Genomic DNA, 21,614 nt, shown 5'->3' with positions numbered 1-21,614 from the left:
AGGGATTTAACTTTAATCCCCAAAGGTATTTTTTTCTTCTTCTTCTTCTAATATAAGATGGTGTGAATGCAAGAATTCAAACAAAAGAAGCCAACCTATCTGTCAAAGTAAAATGGCTGTCAGTGGAGGAGGAGTATAAACAGCTGCAGGCGGCAGTGAGAGAAAACAAAGAGATCACGGAAATATGTGCGAATGGGACAGACAGCGAGGGAGATGAGAAACGAGATAACACTCGGCTTATTCAGTCATGTATGTAATCAAATCACCAGTTGTGAAGAAAATAATAATAATAAAAGGAAAAATATGGCAAGTGTGCACGAGCTCCTTTAATCACAACAAACATGTGGGCTGATGAAGTCATTTCGTGGCCTTGCTGGCTGTCATGTTGTGTTCCTCTGAGCGTGCAGTGAGGGGATCTGAAGCTGCAACACTTCTGTAGTTTTAGTTGTTGAGATGATTTAATGTAGTTCTTTTTTTCTCTTGAGTTTCTGCGACACAAAAATGAGCAATTTTGAATGTTCCCTAAGAGCCTGTTTGTACCGTTCTGCCGTTCATCACATTCGTCACGTAATAACGGCAAAATTTCAAAGTATTTGTCATACATCAGTGAGTGAATCATTGCAAAGTGAAAGGAAAATATGTGGTTTTTAACATGTTGCAAATACAGAAAGTGTGCCGGTGATTTACATGCAGCCCAGCTGAATCAATACTTAACTCCCTTGCTGACATATTGTTTCAGCATTGCACTATATTTAGTACATTTGATCAACTTCCACCAATGTCCCTGCAAAACAAAAACACTCCAGCAGCTTGTTTTTACCACCTCCACTTGCTACTTTCAAAACAATCTTGGCCTTCTCCAATTCTTCCATGGCACTTTTTTGCTGACTAAATCCACATGGCTTGTTTTAAGCTTGAAATTGGACAACTTTTGAATTTCTTTCAATACGTCTTGTCATTTCTTCCAAAACATCCAGTTTCTGGAGCGCACTCCAACTCTGTGACATGAGTAGTGGTTCTCTGCAGCTCCTGTAGAGTTACCAACTGTTTCTCTAATAAATGCTCCGTCTCTGTTTAGATGAATGGCCATGTCTTGGAAAGTTCATAATTGTCAGATGATTTTGGAAGCAATTGAATACGCTCATGTTCAATTAACTAGAATGTGTTCCAATGAGGAATGCTTGTTAGATTAATGTACCTTTTGAGAATGAAAATTGTTTAAGCAGACATGCTTTTCATTAACACAGTCACTTTTCTGAATTTAAATGTTTTAAAGGCTTAAAATCATCAGGCTTTGTGTAAAATATGTGGATAAAGTGTTTCACTTAGTGACCTGAGTCACTAAAATACATTAACTTTCAATAATCCATTTGAGTGGGTGTGTGTTTTTTTTTCTCTTTGACTCCCTTCACTTTTGAATTACTTTGTTTTTGCCCCATGAAAACCTGATCATATTCATGGAAGTTTTGGTCTCAGCCTTATTACACTCTGCATATGGTTTTGTACATCTGTTTGCAGAGCAGTCGGATTGACTCTGACCTGAGCGTTACCTGAGAACCACAGTATGTCATATTTTAACTCCCTTTGTCTTTGACAGATGGCTTGGCTCTAAAAGCCTTGAGTCCGCGGTGCTGAAGGCTGGTCTGATGTATGAGTGTTAGGTCCTGTTTGATAAATCCACAGTGTCACTCTGCCTCTGACAGCCATTCATCATGCTTTGCTTTCTCATGTGAAATGTTCTGTGTGCTGGATAATTCAGCGAGACAAATAAAAAGTGAGTCCTAAAGCTCAGGCTTTGCTCATTCCAATTCTGTCAACAGGACACAGTGTCCCTTTCTAAACATGAACAACGGTTGTAGCTGTAGCACAGTGTCTATATTCAGACCAGCTAGAAGGACGGACATGTACTTAATGAGGCAACTAATGACTTCTGGTCCTCTGTTGCAGTGTTTTCTGTTTCCTGTGAAGGTTATAGTGTGACCATCCAGTTCAAGTCCTTGGACCTGTAGTTTCTGGTTGTTGGTCGTTATCAATATACGCTCACGGGTACACACACAAAAATAACACCTAGTTGAGTTCTCAGAAGGAGTGGTCAATTAAAGCCGTCATTTTTTTGTTAAAATGTGAGCTTGTAATAGATATGTATACGTTTCCAAGTCTAAAATAGGCACAAAAAACATAAATGGTGGCACCACAAACTCAGCAAACCCTGTTATAAGCAGTTCCCTAAACTTAAACAGTCAATCAACACAGTAACACAAAAGTTACAAGACAAAAGAGGCGTCTGGCGGTCAAGGTGAGGGTCTTGCTGCAAAGCCCGCATCCATGAACATGAGTTGTTTGGACCCTCACTGACAAATTTTATTTTGTCACAAAAATCTAGTCTCATGAGCAGATGTCTGTGATAAGCACTAGCTGAACCTAGTTGACAGCAACAGAGGACGAAATGTTTTGCTGCCAATAGAGTTGACTGGGAGGGTAGAGTTCGTACTTCGAAAGCCTCGACAGGACTTCAAAGTAATTGGAGGTTCATACAGTGTGGCTTTGTGACATACAATCTGAGGTCATCTGCAATTGTCTCCCGATCCCATTTTTAGTAAGGCACAATGTCAGCTTAGCACAATTGTTCTCCCTATGGGTGATTTTGCTCGGATGAAACTTCCAAGTGTGCGTCCATTGCAGAGCCGGTGGCCATCCCTACAGCCCCATATGCTGTACAGCTGAAGGAAACAAGCAATTAGGCTATCAAACTCCACCTTCAAGTTCTGTTATTGCTTCCCAGTATGTCGATAAGCCACCTTCTTGGTCTACTGACCTTCACTGTCTGTTTTAACTGTTGGGCGTTAAAGAAGCTGCGTTTAACACCCTTGCCCTACTCATGATGTCATTACTAACGCCCTCTAATGTCTATTCTAAATTAGCCACTTCCATCCATTTCATGTACCTCCTTTATCTTTACAAGTTCACCAGGAGGATGGTGCCTACAGATCATGAGGGCTGACCACTTTCTTACAAGTCAGAAAATTGACATAGCATGGCTTATTTTCATATTTTCTTCTGCATACTAAACTGTAATAAGTTACAAATGAAGACACAACATGCTTTTCACTATTCCAGTTCCCACTGATAATTAGACACGAAAAGACAAAGACAACTGTTTGTAAAAGAAACAATGACATTTATTATTTTTTCTTAGCGCTTTTCTCGATTAGTTTGTTGTGCCCATTGATCACATATAATACAGTTAATATAAAAATGGCTTTTTGACTTTACACCCAAAGCAATAACAAAATGCTTTCTTAAAATATGTATGCTAAAAATACTGAGAAAGTATTTCCACTAAACATACTGGGAGTATAGTTTCTGATTCTGCAATGATGGCATGATCATGTTTTGCTGTGGTTGACAGATTTCCTCAGTTCCTCTTCCTCCTTTCTTCATGTAGTTCTTGTTGTAGGCACTTACCAGGATTTAGCAAACCACTCCTTCAAGAGACAGCGCATCACTCACTTCAGTTTTAATCAACCTCTCATATTAGTTTTAGTTGAATGTATCCGCATTGTCTCCCAGTCATCGTCGTAATGAGAACTACAAAGCATAAACAGCCATTTGGCAAATCTTCTCTCTAGACACTCATTTCATAGCTGAATTTCATTAAGCTTAATGTGAAGCTGTAATCAAAAGTAGTTTGCTCCTCTCCTTAATTTAAAACCCATTTAAACTTTTCACATACAGAGGATTTGTCATTACATCAACAAAAAAGAAAATATAACAATATTTTCAAGAAAAAAAAAAAAAACCAAGAATCCATCTTTTAAATAGAAAAATGGGGTATAGTTCATCAAAAGGCTTACACCATAGTCACTGGTATTCGTCTACTCTACTAAATCTCCTTTCCCATAATAGACAGGTGTTATTACTGTTTCTCTAACTCGTCTATGGATGTTTGACAAAGCACAGACGGTATTGCTTGGGACCACACGGACAGTTCCACGATTCTGAACACATTTAACAGTCAATTACAAGAGAGTTGGCCACCGTCTTCGTCTCGGCTTCCTTTTCTCTGCCTGCGTTTCTGGGTGAATTTGAGCTCGAGTTGGTGTTTTTGCAGTAGAGACCCTTTCCCGTTGACGACGGCTTGGTTCCGTGTAAGGTTCACAAAGCCACCGCGTCGGGCGGGATGCCATTTAGTCCTGTTAAGTGTTTCATCCCATTTATAATTATAAATTTTGCCAGTGTGTTTGAGCTGGGGTTTTTAGCCACAGGTATGCTTTTGAAAGCATAAGTTCGTCTACCCCTGCTTATGGCATTGTCCATTATCTGTAGTTAGTATGAGACTCCATCCACAGCTGGATTTTTTAAAAGGCATTATCAGATACATTTATGACTGTGGCTTTAACTTCCACTCCGCTCGGCACACTCTTACCCGAATCCCAAAGCTTTGTAAAGAAAGAAGAGTGCAGCCCAGGAGCTTCCACTGGTGTAAGCAATGCCTTGGAGTCGTATCTCCTTATATTCCCATAAAAGTAGCGGTTCCTCAGAGACGCATAAAAAAACAGACATGCCAATGAAACCACTGCCAAGAGCACTCCAAAGACAGTGATTAGTGCCGCATCCCATTTTGCTGTGTCCTTGGCTGCCAGCTCTAATCCCTTAGTGGTGACATTGATGCATTTGGTGTCATGGTCGTAGTGGATGCTGCGGATATCCACACAAACTTTGTACTGGGTGGCAGGGTGGAGATGAGAGAGGTTGTAAAGCTGGATGTCCGAAGGAACCCTGGTGCTGAACGCTGTTGTGGGATGATTCAGATCAGATAGTGTGTACCATTTAATACTGGGGGCCAAAGAGCCAGGATGACCTTTCCAGGAAACAAGGATGAAGTTTGTCCCCACTGATTTAATCACAACATTCAGGGATCCACTTGCAAGTTGAGGAAAATATCCATTCACCTCTACCGAAACAGATTTGAGGTCAGCTCCAACCAGATTGTGCGCGACACAGGTGTAAACACCTGCTTCATTTTCGGATACATCGTAGATGTCGAATGTTCCTTCTGGATGCATATAGAATTTGTTAGACATGGAATTCGGCAGGATCCTGGTACCAGACGGGGTAATCCAGTAAATATCTGGCTCCGGTTCAGCAAATGCCCGACAGTGGAGTGACACAGAGCTCCCTTTGTGTGCCTTTATGTGTCCCGGCATACTTTCAGGGGATATTAGCGGCAGGCAGATTTCCATCATCTCCCTGAAGTGCACCTGTCGAACATGTTGGCCCTCGTACTCTGGAGGTTCTACGCAGTACAATGAATCTGGTTCCATGAAGCGAATGTTGGTTTTGTTCATGTTCATCCAGCGAACTACACAGTCACAGCGGATAGGGTTGCTGTGCATGCTGACTTCTCTGAGATTCGGAAGAGACTCAACGGTTATCCTGTGGAGGGCGCTGAGAGCATTGCCGTTTAGCATGAGGGTCTCCAGTCGTGGTAGTTTGTAGAAAGCATTGGGGTGGATGTAGGAGAGTTTAGGATTGTTGGTGGCTTCGATTTTAGTTAACTCAGGGAGGTTATTAAGAGCAAAGCTGTCTATGGAAATTAGCTCTGGCATGCTGTTAATCCCCAGTTCTTTCAGATGCAGCATATCGACAAAGTCTCCTCTTTGTATCCGGGATATTGGGTTTTTATTCAGATCCAAAAATTTTAGATTTTTAACATTTTTCAGGGCTGAATGAGGGACTTCTGGAAAAATATTATCATAGAATGAAATGCTCTCCAAGTTATCAAGGCCTGTGAGTGCATTGTCGGGTAGCTGAGACAGGTTCATTCTGGTAAGAACAAGACTACGGAGGTTTCCTAGAGGTTTGAAGTTCAGGTCGTAAATGGAGAGAACCGGGTTCTCACCAATCATTAGGATCTCCAGATTCGGCATGGGTTCGAACCATTCTCTCTTGATAACCTTCAGCTTGTTAGAGTTGAGATGAAGACGCACCAGGTTACTTAGACCCTGAAAAGCCATTGTGGAAATAGAAGAGATGAGATTGTGATTCAGGTAGAGCTCCTGCAGGTTAACCAAGTCGGACAGGCATCGCTCAGGTAACTCCTCTATCCAGTTCTCCTCCAGATGAAGGGATGCCAGCTGAGAAAGATTTCCCAAATGGATGTCACTGATAGAAGATAGGTTGTTTTGTGATAGGTCTATCTCTGTGATATTAGCCAAGTAATCCAAAGGTTTGACAATCTTGGCAACGTTGTTTGTTTGCAGTAATAGAACTTGTGTGCCCACTGGTAATCTTTCTGGCAGTCTAAAGAGTCCCACGTCATTACAGTCCACCGTCTGCACCTCCATGTACACTGAAGTAGGAGAAAACCAGGGTCTAATTTCACACACACAAAGCTTCGGGCAATCGGGTCCCACCTCAGTGGCTACGGCAAGAGACGCCATAGCCAACCCAATGAAGAGGCAATCAACAAATGACATGTCCTTCATGTTGAACCTTTTCCCCCCCCAACAGAAGTTGGTCTTCTTAGATAAAGGGTTTTCAGTTGTTGCCTTCATGAACAACAACTCATTTGCTGCTGCTGTTGCAGAGGCGACTGACTCAGCCCCCTCACCAAACCCACCACCACCACTGGGTTCCCTCGGGGGGCGGGGGGATTATGTCCTGCTGTATGGGTGTCCTTGAATGTAATGGCCAATAATGCAATATAGCTTCCAGTTTAAGGGTTTGGAGCCAAACTTGCAATACTAACAAAAAAGTAGGAGATGGGGATAAAAAGGGAAAAAAAAAGGATAGATCTTACTCTATATGTTAGTATTACTTAAAGATAAATGCCCTCTTTGATTGTCTTCAGTAGCTTTGAGATTCCACAGCCCAGTCCATTCCTACCTGCAGAAAACAAACAAGACAGAGAGAAGAAGAGCTTTTAGTATTGCACAACAATGGAGGTGGTCAAGGAATGTCATGAGAGAGGGATTTGGGCATATTGACATTTGTTATAGGCACACTGATGCATGTTGACATTTATACATGCTCCCTTCAAGACTTAGAACAATGGATTCATATCTGCTTGACCTTCTAGGCTTAATTTCTGAGATGTACCGCATGTGCCCTTACGGTATGCCATTCGGTCTTGACGTCCGGAGGGGGAGGGGGTGTGAGCCTAATATTAGTTAAAGAGAAAGCTCATTAAGATTCTTAAATGGCAAACATCCGAGGGCTAAACCACCAGGCCTTTAAGGGAAGCTGCACTGGAATATGCCAGTCGCTATAGCAACAAGTAAATGGGCATCCAATCACAAACATGATGAGATGGGTCGGTGGTAAAGGCAAACAAAGCTTTTGACCCAGATGCAGTTTGCACCTGTTTGATAGAGGACACAGAAATAGCAGGCTTAAAAGTTAAAATGTTCATGCTGTTCTCTAAATATATGTGAAAGTCACACGGTGCATTGGTGGGCAAATGTTATTGAAGAATAGCAAGCAATAAAGACAGAGTCGCAATTTACATGCAAAATGAAACCATGAATATTGAATACCAAAAGATATGAGATGATTTATCCAGCCAAATATGGTATGGTTGTAACTGTTCAACTTTTACTGGACTACCAAAAGACTAATCTATATTCTACTGATTTTAGTAGTGTATTTTATGAGAAATAGTAACTGAACGAGAAGTAAAAGAATTATTCTTCTCATCATACATCCACAGAGCAATGAGAGTAGGAACGGCCTCTCGGCTGCATTCGCTTCCTGTGAATATCATTGTCCAAACTTTTTGGAGGCTTCTGTTCATTTAATTTATGGCATAGAATATAATAACTGGGGTGGGGAATAATCATTGTTATTCCTTTTATTATATTTTCAAGCCTGATTAATCTTTTGTTGTTGAGAAACAACTGTCCCTGCAGTACAACTAGAGGTTAAATATAAGAGGCCACAAATCTAATAATGCTCAACAAAGGACTCTACATTAATTTATATTGATGTGAAATGTCTTATGTTTTGATTTTCCATGTCATAACTTAACCCATCAGTATTTTTGATTTTTGCCAAAATCAAACACTGGTGGTGGTTTAATTCATTTTATTTTCTAGAAAACTTGAAATCTATGCTTAGCTGGATCTGAAGTCAGATTTGCATTTTAAGCAAATACTGGTACACCTGTAATGTGGTCCTACGTTCCAATATCGAGCCAGTTTGAGGTTACAGATGGAGCCAATCACTAAAAAAGAAGTTTGAGAGTAATATATTGAGATGTTCAGAATGAATACAAAACATCCCCAAACAACATGTAACCTGAGAAAGTTTGTAATTTTAAATTAAAATGTGTTCAAGTAGAGAACCCAAAAGTGCTAGACATCTCTTAAGTACCTTTCTACAATCTACATACATTGGCATTGAAGTATAAGAAGGAAATACCGTTTTCAGGCTGTAATTAACTCCTGGTATTAAAACAATGACTAGACAAAACACACAAGACTGTCCCTAGGTGTCAAATTCAATGCTAAATCAAAAAAGAATTCAACCTTGTATTATTGGGGCTGCGGGAAATTTGTATTTCTTAGTCAAAGCTTAGCCTTCATTAAGAGCAATAGAAAGCAGCATCACTTCTCATGTTTGACACACCTGAATCAAATAAATGATTCATTAGCAGCCCTCTACAGAAACGCATGACCTTCCCAGGAGACAATTAAGCCCTTTCAATCAGCTGTGTGGGAGCTGGGACACATGTAAAGAAAAATGCAAGCCGCCATGCCTTCATGTTACAGGTCAGTGGCATGTGGGAAACCCTACACCTTGGAGCGAGCTTTGTCCTCTAAATTCATGCATTGAAAATCAGTTCTGTGATGACAAAAGCAGAAAACTAGAGAAACATTTTTAAACAAAAGGATTTTAAATTACACCGTTTAAACCAGTTTTGTTTAATTTTAATTTTTTGGTACAAAGGACTTTTTTGTTGCCAAGAAGTTAATGAGATTGGTACATTAAAATATTACATAAACTGGATTATTAAAATTGGCTCAAAAGATGCATCAAAAACTGCCAAAAGACTAAAAATATTCCAAGTTCCTCAACGACTTTTTCTTCTAAATGAAAAAGTTTTCTTTGAAACCAATACTGTTTTTGAAATATTTTCCACAAAGTGGAGAAAAAGGTCGAAAAATTTTAACCAGAAACAACACTAGCTGCTGCTGATGATGAAATGGTCTGATTTTATATAATAATTGTAGCAAATTAGTTCAAGAAATGAAGCCATTCTTGCCATTCTAAAATAAGGTACTTTTTTTTTTTTTTAACAAAATCAAACTGTGCATAATTTGTATGTTAGTTTTACAAAAAAAAACATGAGCATTACTGTAATGATGCAACTTTTATAGAAATTGGTATTTTTCTATTTACACATAGGCATTTATTCACCAAATGTTTTTGAAAATGTTTACATTTTTAGATACATTTCTATGACTAGTTATCATTGCAGAGAATTAATGAGAAGAAAACTGAGTATTTACTTTTTCCTTTCAAGCTGTCTCTACTGGAAGATTGCTTGTGAGGGGATGGTAGACTTGCTACGCAGGAGTTTATATGAAAACAGTTGAGTGGTTTTAACAGAATACCAGTCATTGGACCTTTTATACCACATGTAATAAAACCGAGCCATAAAGTCCAAGATTTTGTTCATCTGACATGTAAAAGAAAATATTTCTCAAGTTTTTTTAACATGTTTGTTTCTTGCAATGTCTTACTTGTTTTATTAGTAGTATTAGTATTAGTGTTTCTATCTTAAAATACATACCACGGATGCCAGTTGGCTACTTATTTAATCCAGCTAACCTGGCATCTACAATTTTAACATATTGACTACTATGAATGCAACAGTACTCACAATACATGACACAAAGAGCTTTTCGTATTAAGGTTATAAACCTTTCATTTACTGGTCCCAGTACGCCAAAAAATAATTAAAATGGATTAAGATCTCCAAAGCCCGCCACACCAAACCAATGCAAGAATGACCCTTTTTTGTAATCCTGCACATTAGTTTTGAAACACCAGTGCAGAAAAAGTTCCCGTGCTGAATCTGCACTTTCCCAAATCGTTTATTTATGCGACTTAGCCATATAGGTGCACTAAAATCAATGTTAAATTTTACTACTACTACGAATTACAAAAGAGTAAAGAAAGTCCTCGCCACTCGGGTGTCTTTCTTGGAGATTTTGAGCTCTGGGATTACTGCAAATTTTAGAATTCTAAATGCTTTGTCTGATAAAACCTGAACGAATTGATTCTTTACTGAGTTGAGGTTCATAAAACTTGGATGTCATTTGTCAAACCACAAGAGGCTTAAATGAGATTATGGCCAATAAAATGCCAAATAAAAACCAAACAGACATATTTTTTAAGAGTTTGGAATTTGGCAATTTTTTTTTTTTCTCAACTTTGTAAGAGTTGATAATGGTTGACTGCCTTGTTGTTTTAGGCAGGATGGAACAAACTCACAAGGGATCGTTTAGTTCTCAAAAAGAAATTGCCCTCTTTGTTAACACCTTTTCTTTTTGAAGCCAGTGCGAAGATGCTTTGCATTTGCTTGATTTTGCTAATGTAGTAAACTATGACCATGAAATGAGGAATGTGCCTTATTGTGATTTATGCCTACCATTACACCCCTATTACCTACCCACTACTCTGCTGCAGCGTTACGATTTTATGATTGTATTCTCTGATTATCAGTAAATGTTTTTTGGCATGAAACCTTTGCCAGTGGATGCTGTTAAAATTAAACACGTCTCATAAGTGTCTTAAAGATGATGAACATTATGACGTTCTGTTAATTGAGCTTAAAAGTGCTCATCGAACAGGATATTGTTTCAGGAAGTAACTAGAGCTACAACTGCAGCGCGTCCTCTTGATGCACGTTGGGCCTTCATTGTTTCCTTTTAATCGGCCGCCTCTCGCACGCCACGGTTGAAGTGCAGCATGCAATTTATCATCTGTGAGTCTGAGCGGATGGTTTTGATGATGCTTGTGATATTTTGGGCCTAAAAGATCGGGCCGCCGCATTACAAGGAGCGGTCAAAAAGAGACGGGATGAAATGGGAGGAATGAAGGAAGCTTTGAGAAACGATTTCATTTCATCAACAGTTCTGTTTCCACCTCAGTGGCCACAGGGGAACTGTGTATGTGTGTGGGTGTGTGTTGTAAGGATCGGGTAAATATGATGGCAGCAGAAATGTCTCCCCTCTACCACGTCCGAGCCAACGCTTTATTCCTGGAGCTGTATTCCAGCATCGGCTGGATTCTGGTGTGGATGGGCAGAGGAGGACATGGAGCCAGTGAAATCCGAACGAGGGCTCAGGGGAGCGGTCAATGGGGGTGGTGGTATTATTTTTCAAGAGCGCCTGGCACTTCAATAAGCTTCTACACCCTGAGCATTCTGATAAACAGAGCTTAGCCTCTCTCCCTCTGCACTCGCTCCTCGGTGTAGGTTATGCGGTTGAGCTGCACCCTGAAAGCGCGGCACAGATGCTGTAATTCAGCCGACAGTGTTCGGGTCTCACCTGTGCTCGCTTTGGCTGTTCTTCTCGCTAATAACAATCGCCGGCAGCGTAATGTGGCGGGCTTAATTGTTATTGCTTTGGCAACAATCTGCGTTCACCACAGGTGGCTCTAGCAGGGTGTGCTATTGTTTGCTTAGCCAGGGGTGTTAATTGGGGCGGGGAGATCAATTGTTCCCGAGGTCCGCGGGTCACATTACACCATCAGATTCTGGCCTGGCTGGAGGGACGGACAAGCAGATGATGTGGCGGCCAGTAGCGGTTTTCAGACATGGCAGGAGATTAGGAAAGAGGAAGCATTTGGTTTGCCCTGGGTTGTCGTCTGCTTTGTGTAGAGTGCTGGAAATCCATGATTGGATTAGGACACCCAGAGGACAATGTGCCATATGAGGTGGTGGAGGTTTTAATGTTGATCAACTAGGATAAATTCAATTAATTACTCGACGTTGTAGTTCATAACGTTTTCCTATTTTAAAAATGGCTTTGAAGAATCCCTTTAAAAACATAATATAATCCCGTTTCTCATTAGTAGTTGCAAATTATTTTCCTCTGTAAATTGAATGTTTTCTGATTCATGCAAACATATCCGTAACATACATAATTACCACTCAAATTGTGCTTTAAGGATTAGAATTTTTATTTTAAGATTACAGAAAAATGTAAAGCTACATATGCACGGCGTATGGCTAACTTGAGGTTTAATTGTAGTTTCTCTGGAGCAAAATGTTGGTTCGGAGAGAATCACTGCCTCTGACTTCCCATTAATGCCTCCTATATAAATGTTGAGATTTACATATATCATGCTAAGGTAATGTAAATAAAAAGTGATTACTTGTCACTTCGTTACTGTTGCACAGAAATTCCCCCATTGTGTTATGGTAAGGGATATTTCTATTCTATTCTATTCTATTCTGAGCCACTCCCAACCAACTAAAACCTGAAAGTTTTAAGCCACAGATCCCAGATTTTACAACCCCTATTTAGAATATCAATAAACTACAAGTTCACATACTCAAGTGCACTTTAATCAGTTCAAGTTGAAGTATCCAAATCGTCTCCAGGCGTCTGAGCGCATAATTTGGTGTTTGGCGATGACATTATGCAGAGCCAGGCAAGGAGGCAGTCTGTGTTCCAGAGGCCCTGCACTGTGACTGCTGAGACTGTGGACTTGTACAAACCTATTAGTGAAGGTCCAGTCACAGCCCACCCAGCTCTATGCAACGCTGCCTTATACAGCTAATTCCCACAATCCGCTGCTCGGTTGGCGGTAATTGAGGCAAAGTCAGCTGGGAGGGGGAGTGGAAAGATCTGGAGGACAAAAGGACTTGTAGAGGAGGAACTCGTCTTAGTTTAAGCAGCTGTACAATAACCCCCGGTGGCATTTTAGGGGGGGCTGTTGTTACGCAGAAAGAAAAAAAAGCAATACAAGTGATTCAAAAACGAGTTAAAGAAACGGATAAAACGAGGATCTCCTGGCGGAAGAGGAAAAATGTTGCGCTGTGTTTGGCAGTAAGTGGCTCTGCAGCTGTTTGACAGGGAGAAATGTGGTTAATATGGCCGGGGGAAAATCGAATCCTAAGATGGATGCTTGGGCGTTTGTACGTAGAAAACCTCCAGGTATAATCTTCTGAGGTCCACAGATACATAATCAGCACCTGGAAACGTAACGGAGCCCGTTGGAGACGGGGTCTCTGCTAACCTAATCTCCACCTGCACCAACACATTAAAGCTGAACTGCAGCGTTTGTTTAGGGAGCCCTTTTATAGGTCAGGCTAAGGTGTTCACTCATGGAGCTAACGCGAGTTCCCAGGTGTCAGAGGGAGGAAAGTGGGGGGGCAATCACTCTAACCACGAACTCTAAAGCAACTCCATTACAGTAGGAGGCTGACAGGTCTAGCCCATGGGCTTTTTCACTTTGGCCAGAATTAACCCGTCCTGTGAACATTACAGGAAACAAGCTCCTTGCATCTGGTTTGTTCTGAGGAAACCTTAACTGTGTGAATTGCTGCTGGGTCTGCTGAACACTAGTAGATTCAACCACTGGCATTTGACACTGCCTCCTACTCATAGATGCCTTTAAATCCAACATAGACAGAATAGATTTGCATTGGACAAGTGTTAAAATCTATCAGGCAGTGCCTTGCTAATGCATTCATACACAATGACCTTTTGTTATACGGTTGCAGTACAAAAAACAACTCCAAAGTACTTAATTGGGTTTTTATGTGAGCAACGCAAAGAAACACGAGTGGAAAGACAGTGATGAACAAAAAAAAAACTGTAAAAAGCTTGGCCCTCGTCAGTCTAAATAAAATCTAGTGCAACCTAGAGATGAAGAATAAATCAATATCAATAGATTTGTCTGACAGAATATTCAGCAATTTCACTGAACTCCAATCCAGAACTGCACAGCATTCTGGGGGATGTAGGCAGAGGGAAAATTTTAGCCACTCAACTTCTCACGGGCAGCTAAGCAAGGCTGGCGGCATCAACTGACTCACTCGCTCTTTGGTTACCTAGCAACAACCTGTTGAGGAACTTGCGCAGCAGCAGTTTCAGGTTTTGACATCATGCCTGATGAATGCTTAAAAATAAAAAAACAGCAGCGTGGAAGGAATACTGTGGATAAAACAACTAGTCAGTAATTGTCAATATCAACTAATATGAAATGCTATACATTTTCAGCTGTATTGTCCAACTACAAAATGTAATAAAGTTAAATATGGTAAAGTTCAAGGGGAATGAATTCTGTCGCAAGGCACAACGCCTACGCCTACACACTATTCAACAAAATTCTAAATATTCACGAGCCAAACGCTCCAACATGCAGCTATCTGCTAGAACTACAAAGCCAGTGTAATACTGAGCAGGGTCCCTCACGCCGCGCAAACAGCTCTTGCCCATCCGGGCGTAAGGGAGGCGCCTCCGGTGGTGTCTCGCCGTGTCCGGAACAGGGAAATTGAGCTGAGCGCTGCGTGCTGGGACCACGTTCTGTGACCGCTCAATCACATTGGGGTCGGGGGAGTCTTGAAGCCAGGGCGCTGCCTTGGGCTGCCTCGTCGTGCCGTTGCTGTAGCGATCGTCGAAGCTTTCAGGGAATGTCGCTGCCTCGCGGGGGGACGGGCACCGAGAAGTTTTTCTAGGTTTGTATCTTTTAGTGGCTGGTATGTGTCAAAGAGACAGGGTTTCCCAGCAGAACAGTGCACTGTAACAAGATGATCAATGCTATTCACTTGAGCTGTCAGGCTATAATGCTTTGGCTGATTGCTGAATTCACCTGGTAGATGCAGGACTGATGGCCTGCAGGAGCTTTCTTTTTCGGTTCTTGTTTGTCTTGTGCACCATTTGAAGAACAAATATTAAAATAAAGAAGAATTATGTTTAACATGTACCTTTTTCCGATGTATAACCAAATGAAATAACTGACAAAAGTGAAACCGATTGTGAATTCTGCCCGTTACCGCTCAGAACCATTGTTGGGTTTATAAATGGATCACAAATTCTTCACGGGCAGGATGATTTATATATTTTTATCGTAATCAATACTCTCCAAATCAGCAAAGCATGAAACCTTTCTCTGCAGCAGCTGTGCTGTGATATATTTTTTGCCAGGAGCAAGAAATAAGTGAAGCAAAATGCACTTGTCAGATCAATTCTCCAGCTAATTTCCCTCAAAGGGTTTAAGTCTTTGTAATGACAGGGTCATTGCATCAGCGTTACAAGTAGGCATGAGCTGGTTCCGTAATACGCCACAGGTTTAGAACCACTAAAATTTAGTGTCTCACCATTTTTATGGTTTAAAGGATGTTGAAGGCATCAAGTTGAATGGAGCACAAAGCAACGTCTTAAGTTGTCAGTGAGCTTTGTACCATGGCTGAATGAATGCTTTAGGAAAGCGGCTATGATGGGAGAAGTCGGGGGAAGATTCCCAAGTAAATTTACTAATGCATACATGATGATGTGGATGGCAGTGTGAATTATATTTCTATTTTTATGTCTTTTATGTCTGTATAAATTGCAAAATGAAATAAAAAATGTGACCAAAAATAATATTTACCCACTTGGATTAGGACATGCTTCTGATAAAAACACCATTTTTAAGGTAGCACCTATTGAAAGCAACCTTTAGCAATAAGCTAAGACAGCTAGCATGACTTTGCAGATCCCCCTGAAACTCAGACTCATTGCACACAAAGTGATATCCTCTAATATCATTCTATTTCTGTTAATATTGATGTTTATGGCTCGAAGCAAATGTAAAATTAAAATACTGTATTTTCCTCAAGATGAGAATATGAATCTTCAATGCAGAAGTATTACACACCCAGCACAAGAAAAATAAAAAAAATAAATTACTGTTAAAGAAGTTTGTTGTTAAGAGTACTGGATCCAGGCATATTAATGGAAAGTTGAATGGAAGGAGAAACTGTGGTGGAAAATTGCAAAAGCAACTAAGACAACAGCAACTTTCTAAAGCTGATCCATTCAAGAATTTGGGGTATTGTGACGCAGCGTGGACTGTGGCTGGAGTCGGAGCTTCCTGAGCCGCCACCACACAGACAAATCACGAAACTATCAAACTTCTTGTTTTCCAAGTTAAGTGTGTATATTGTGCATAGGTGTACTTTTTAGTAAACCACATTTTGGGTTTCAATGTGCTGTAAGCCATAATCATGGAAATAAATTGAAATTAGTGAGAAACATTACTCTTTTTTTTTTTTTTTTCAAAGAAATGCAAACATTATTGCAGTAATGTAATAAAACCTTAAATTTAGCCCAACTCACTACTTGTAAACTGCAACATATTGAAATATGTAACTGTCCATAGGCCCATCGTTTCATCATTATATTTTTTAACGATTAAGTTAAAATAATGTGTCAGAGGTCAAACCTCTGGGCTCTTCCCTCATCAAGGCTGACGTGTTGTGGCCTGATGCTTGTTTTTCTATTTGTTTTCCAAAGTTATTCCTCTAATAACTTTCACAATATAATTTCTTAGCCTGCAGATAATTTGCTCCCATCTGGAGAAGGCGCCGCACTTACTTGGCCAGCGCTTCCTTTAAGAGGCTCACCCCTGCTGTCAAGGTGAAAGGCTTTTCCATTCACATCTTGGCAACGCTTCGCTCGCATCCCCACCAGGCCACCTCCATTATGCTAACACTGGGGCTGCAGCGGACAGTAATGGCACAAATACAGTTTGATTAGAGACCAGTGAGATATGACCACTTTAAATTAATGAGTGTGCTCGCTAAGGGGGGCAGGAAGCAGCGGTCCTGGTGACTCTGCAGTGCTAACTCAGGAAAGCCCGACTCGAGTCGTCTGGGCGGCCAAACAGCCGGGCCGAACTGTTTGTTTTGTGCTCTTTATTGAAATGAGTTATAAATCCTCTCCCTCGCTTCACGGCACTTGGATGAGGTGTACTGAAGCGGCGACATGGAGGTGATTACTGTGTTGCAGGTTGGCTACTCATCAATGCGGCACATGGTCGCGAGTTGACCTGTCGCTCATGTGAAAATAAAATCTTTTATGGTACAACGCATCGGATCTTTGGGATACGACAGGCACAGATGAGGGGAATTTTGAGAGGAACGGCACACCTGCCCTCGGGGGAGCTGATTATGAAGCCTGCACTGTTTAAGTGGCAACAAGGCAGTATCGCATCTGCCAAGGCATTACAATTGCTGTGGTAAAACTGGGTGGAAGACATAAAGGTCATACGCAAGTGGAAACTGGGGCACAACAGAATTGCCTCCTCCTTTCAGGAGACCAACCGATGTACTGTGGGGATGCTTCACTGGGAATTTTGATCCACTGGTAATAAGCCTTGGAAGGTTTTCTTCAAGTCACCCCCCACCTCTTTTTCAGACTCTTGTTCTGCCTTTTTGCTCCCTCGTTCGGCTTTTCTTATGGTAATGCCTTCTTTTAGATCTCTGCTCTTTCTTCCCCCCCTAAGCTTTCTCACATTTGTCTCTGCTATTTAAACCCTGATGGTTAAAAAAAAATTTCTCCCGACATTAGCATTATTAGCCATTAGCATCACGACCTGCACAGGCAATGAGCTATGGAGAATGCAGGCGTTGCATTCGTACTTGCGTATCCATGTTTCTGTCTTGTGATCTGCACACTCCTGTCGGCCTAATTCCCTCGACAATGCTTGTTACCACTGCAAGACTGAATCCGTTCTTTTGCGAGAATTTCAACCAATCCCCACGCTGGAGTTATTTCCTTGGTTTTTACAGATCCCAAGGCATTCTCAGGCCAGAAGGGATGTAAAGTCCCTCCAGTGAGTTTTGGGTCTGTGCTGGGGTCACCTTAAAGTGGGATGTGCTAAGAAAACCTCTAAAGAAAGTTTTAAAGGAGAAATTCTTGTCATCTGCACAAAATCTGCACTCTTCTTAGACAGAGTCCAGGTAGCCAACAAATTAATTTCAGCTCCTTTTGTTCTGGATTCTGTTCTCTTTGTCATAATTGATAATTCATGAGCATAGTTGAGGGTTGGGGCACAGATTCAACTGGTAAATCAAAAGCTTCAGATGGATAGACGAGGCCCCGTTCTGTCCACCTAACGTTCAACTCCATCTTAACGCTCATAAACAACAAGACACCATTTGAACTCTCTATGAATCAAGTTGTAGAATTGACCCTGATTAACAAAAATTTTCATATTTAAGCAAATGGCACATTTCAGTACATTTGCCAACAGAAATTTGAAATGGTTGTTTCTCGGCTGAAACAAGCTGTAGAAAATAGCCAAGGGTTAGCTAGCTGGATCTCTTTGTTTCGTCCATTTTTTTCTATCATTTTTGTTTTGAAGTGGACACTTTAAGGTTTGAACAAATTATTGTTATTTTGTTTTACATTGGCTAAATGTCCACTGTGTTTCACAAAGGGAGGATGTCTTCCAAAGCAATATAGAGCTACAGACTGGAGCTGTTCAGTTATGGGGGAAAAAGTCTACCTGCATTTTGCAAAATATAGAAATTGCAAGTATTTTAATATGAAGAACTTCTAATATGGTTCAAATGTACTGATGAAATAGAAAATCTAAAGCTAATTTTTATTTAATTTCTTGATATTTGATTATACTGTTCATTTTTGAACCACATCAAATTTAAATTCTGTTTTTTTTTATTATTGCACAGTGAAAAGCATTTGAAAATTACTCCCACAGAGATGTAACAGACGTATTGCCAATCAGTAAAAGCATTTGGTGTGTATCGTTGCTGCCATTAATGGCACAAGCAGTTAATAGCTTTAGGGTGGGGGTCTGCAACCATCATGCACAAAAAAGCCCCCAGTGATGCTCAATAGATCTTATTCAGAGCCACAAATGCAGCATTAGCTTTTGAAAAAAGACAACTTGGAATTTGTGATAAATATCTACAGTGTAGAAATTTTAATTTTTAAGAGCACTCCCATTTTATTTCCCAGAACCTATAAATAAGAGGATGGACACATTTATTCTAAGGGATTTTGATATTTGTGGATTTATTTATTTTTTTTCAAATGACCAGAAAAAGAGATTAGCAAAAGTATTACAAGTACTTTTCATTTGCAGAAATTAAATGCAAATATGTGGAGGGGGGGATAAATAAATAAATAAAAAATAAAAAAACTGCTAAATCTTTATTTTTAGCCAAAGTTATTTTGAAGAGCCTAAAGAGACACTTGATGCAGACTCCTGGTTTAAGGAGTAAATGCTTTTTCACATGAGGCCATGTTTATTTGGATCAAAAACGGATTTTATTGTAATTATTCTGATTATCTTTCGCTGAAACTGATAAATTTGGCACAAAAGGTAAAAACGGCATAAATCTGTAAGGAGGCAAATGCCATCCTAAAGTACTGTATATCACTTAGTTATATGACATAACTGTGAATTTCTTTGTGTATTTTTTATAGTTTCTGCTTAACACAGAGGCTGAGAGAGGAAGACCTGCAGCTTGATGTTACTAAGTGTATACGTTACAATCATACATTTTTTTATTTAATAAATTCTCCTTATGGCCTTAAGCTGGCCAGAATATGTAGTGTTATCAGGCTCGTTATACATTCACAGTAAATCCGGTATCGGGTGGACGGCTTTACCGTCCCTCCCGCTGCCCTTCACCTCATTGATTTACTATTATACTTTCTCAAAGGTAAGCGAGAGTCCATTAAAGCGAGCCTTCCGTGTGTCTGTGCATAATGAAACTTGCAGCATGTGTCTAAGTTCCCGTGCATTCCATGAGCGAACTGATGGAAACCTTTACATCCGCGCTTGTGCGGCCATGAATCAGCGGCACGTCGGCTGTTAATGCAAAAATCGATGTTCTAAATTAACCACAGGAACCCCGTCTCAGATTTTTCAGCCCCTCTCCCTGGACAAGACGCGCCCTTGGGGGAGGGGGTGGTGGGCGGCTGAGCGAGGGAGAAGTGGCAACGTGCTGCACCGGTTCGATGCTAAATGGACATGGCAGATGTACGAATGTATAGACAAAAAGAAGCCAACACTACATGCAGAAAAGGGAGGAAAAAATTCACTCATTCTCCTAGTGTATGCTCAGTGCTGCACACAGTAACCGAGCTCTGCACACACAAACACCCCACCCGTCCGCCCCCATCCCTTCTAATTCGCATAGTTCTGCATCCATTAAAATTAAGCCAAGGTATCCAGCTTAAGGCGGCTGCTGATAAGGTCAAAGGCATAGTGAGCATTGCAACACTCATTTCTCCCCCAACATAGTCGGACCTACTCTTGACAAAAATCTGCATAATGTTTCATGTATAGCTGCTAGCCAGGAGTTGAGAGAGGGGAGGCGTGAGGGGAGCCAGTGGCATATCCCTCAAAGTCAGAACCAAATTGAATCTGCAGGTGCGAATGTGGCATGTGTGCTTGCCTCTAAGATGCACAGCTATCTATATTTATATGAATAAAATATGGCTGGTCAAGGGGGCCACCAAGCCTGCAGGGAATAAGTTCCTGTGGCAGACAGAATCAATCATTATATGCCACTGAAATGCGTTTATCGCAGGCTTGGACCTCTTTATTATGATTTCATGGTGTCTGATATGGGCTTTCTCCTTCTGTTAATGTTCCTCGGCTAAAACAGACAGAAGGGCACCGCTTCCGAGTCCGACTCGGGATTTGCTGAGCCGCAAGAATTTATAGCCCGACTCCGACGCGCTTGCGCGGACGCATCCATCTCGACGGAAACGCGTGCGTCGGTCCCTGCGGCTTCATCGATACCCGACAGCTGATCCAGCACCTATTCATTAGCGCGGCGACGTGGCGGATGTGTCGAAAGCCGAATGCAGAACAGATGGAGAAGCACAGCAGTGGACTTTTTAGATGTCCTCCTCCTTCTTATGCTTTATGTTTTGACGCTGCAGTACGGGCGAATGCCTCTATTATGCCCACATTCTGATTATAAATCCGCAACTTAAAAAAAAAAAAACCCTGATTAGGCAGCAGATAAAGGCATTAATTTAGCTTTTTGTTTTTCCTCAATGCATTTAAATAGTCAAAGCTAAATTCCTAAACTGGAAAAAAGAAAAGCAAAGTAAATGTCAGTGGACACAAAGGAAGCATCACATCCTATTCTGACCTTTTGATACAGAATAAAAGCAGCAAAATGTCATGGATGTTGCCATCAAAGCGTGTTTTGATCTGCGGCTCTTTTGCATTCCAGCTCTCCTCCTGATGATTAATAATAATTTAGACCCGGTATCCCGTCCATCCGCTCCATCTGAACCCTGTTCCTCCACCTACAGTCCTGTGACTCTGCTGTTTGCTCTATTTTGCCGAGCTACTGCGTTTGCCAGTGAAAAGGATGCTATCAGAGCGATCACGCTCGGCTGAACATGCTGATCCCCCCGAAGACGTCTTCTGAATACGTTACGCAGTTCACTCAGAGCTCTGGTAGATCCCCGGGCATCTCGTTACCGCCATTATGGAGGAGGGAGGACATGAGGGGAAGAAGAGAGTCGTGTGAATCGGACAGCACCAGGCTGGGCGAGTTACCAGCAGTAAAGGTTGGAAGACGTTTTTTTTTTTTTTTTTTTTTTTTAAAAAGTGTT

At 41.0% G+C, this 21,614-nt stretch overlaps 1 protein-coding gene across 2 annotated transcripts in view; it reads right to left on the bottom strand.

Moving 5' to 3' along the window:
- Window positions 1–3,157: 3,157 nt before the first annotated feature.
- Window positions 3,158–21,614, bottom strand: part of lrrn3b (leucine rich repeat neuronal 3b) — a 25,364-nt gene continuing 6,907 nt past the window's right edge. Inside the window, exons 2-3 of one of the 2 annotated variants that reach the window (XM_015024616.1) lie at window positions 16,599–16,721; window positions 3,158–6,888 (exon numbers count right to left, since the gene is read on the bottom strand). In XM_015024616.1, the coding sequence (XP_014880102.1) occupies window positions 4,359–6,557 (2,199 nt within the window). In that variant the 5' untranslated portion in view covers window positions 6,558–6,888; window positions 16,599–16,721 and the 3' untranslated portion in view covers window positions 3,158–4,358. The remainder of the gene's footprint in view (window positions 6,889–16,598; window positions 16,722–21,614) is intronic. The other variant, XM_015024608.1, reaches the window with a different exon arrangement.

The sequence above is a fragment of the Poecilia latipinna genome, unplaced genomic scaffold (genome assembly GCF_001443285.1).
Source record: "Poecilia latipinna isolate Pla-1442-1.1 unplaced genomic scaffold, P_latipinna-1.0 Scaffold92, whole genome shotgun sequence".
NCBI lineage: Eukaryota > Metazoa > Chordata > Actinopteri > Cyprinodontiformes > Poeciliidae > Poecilia > Poecilia latipinna.
The sequence above is the reverse complement of the archived record's forward strand: the minus strand, read 5'-3'. Positions and strand labels throughout refer to the sequence as shown.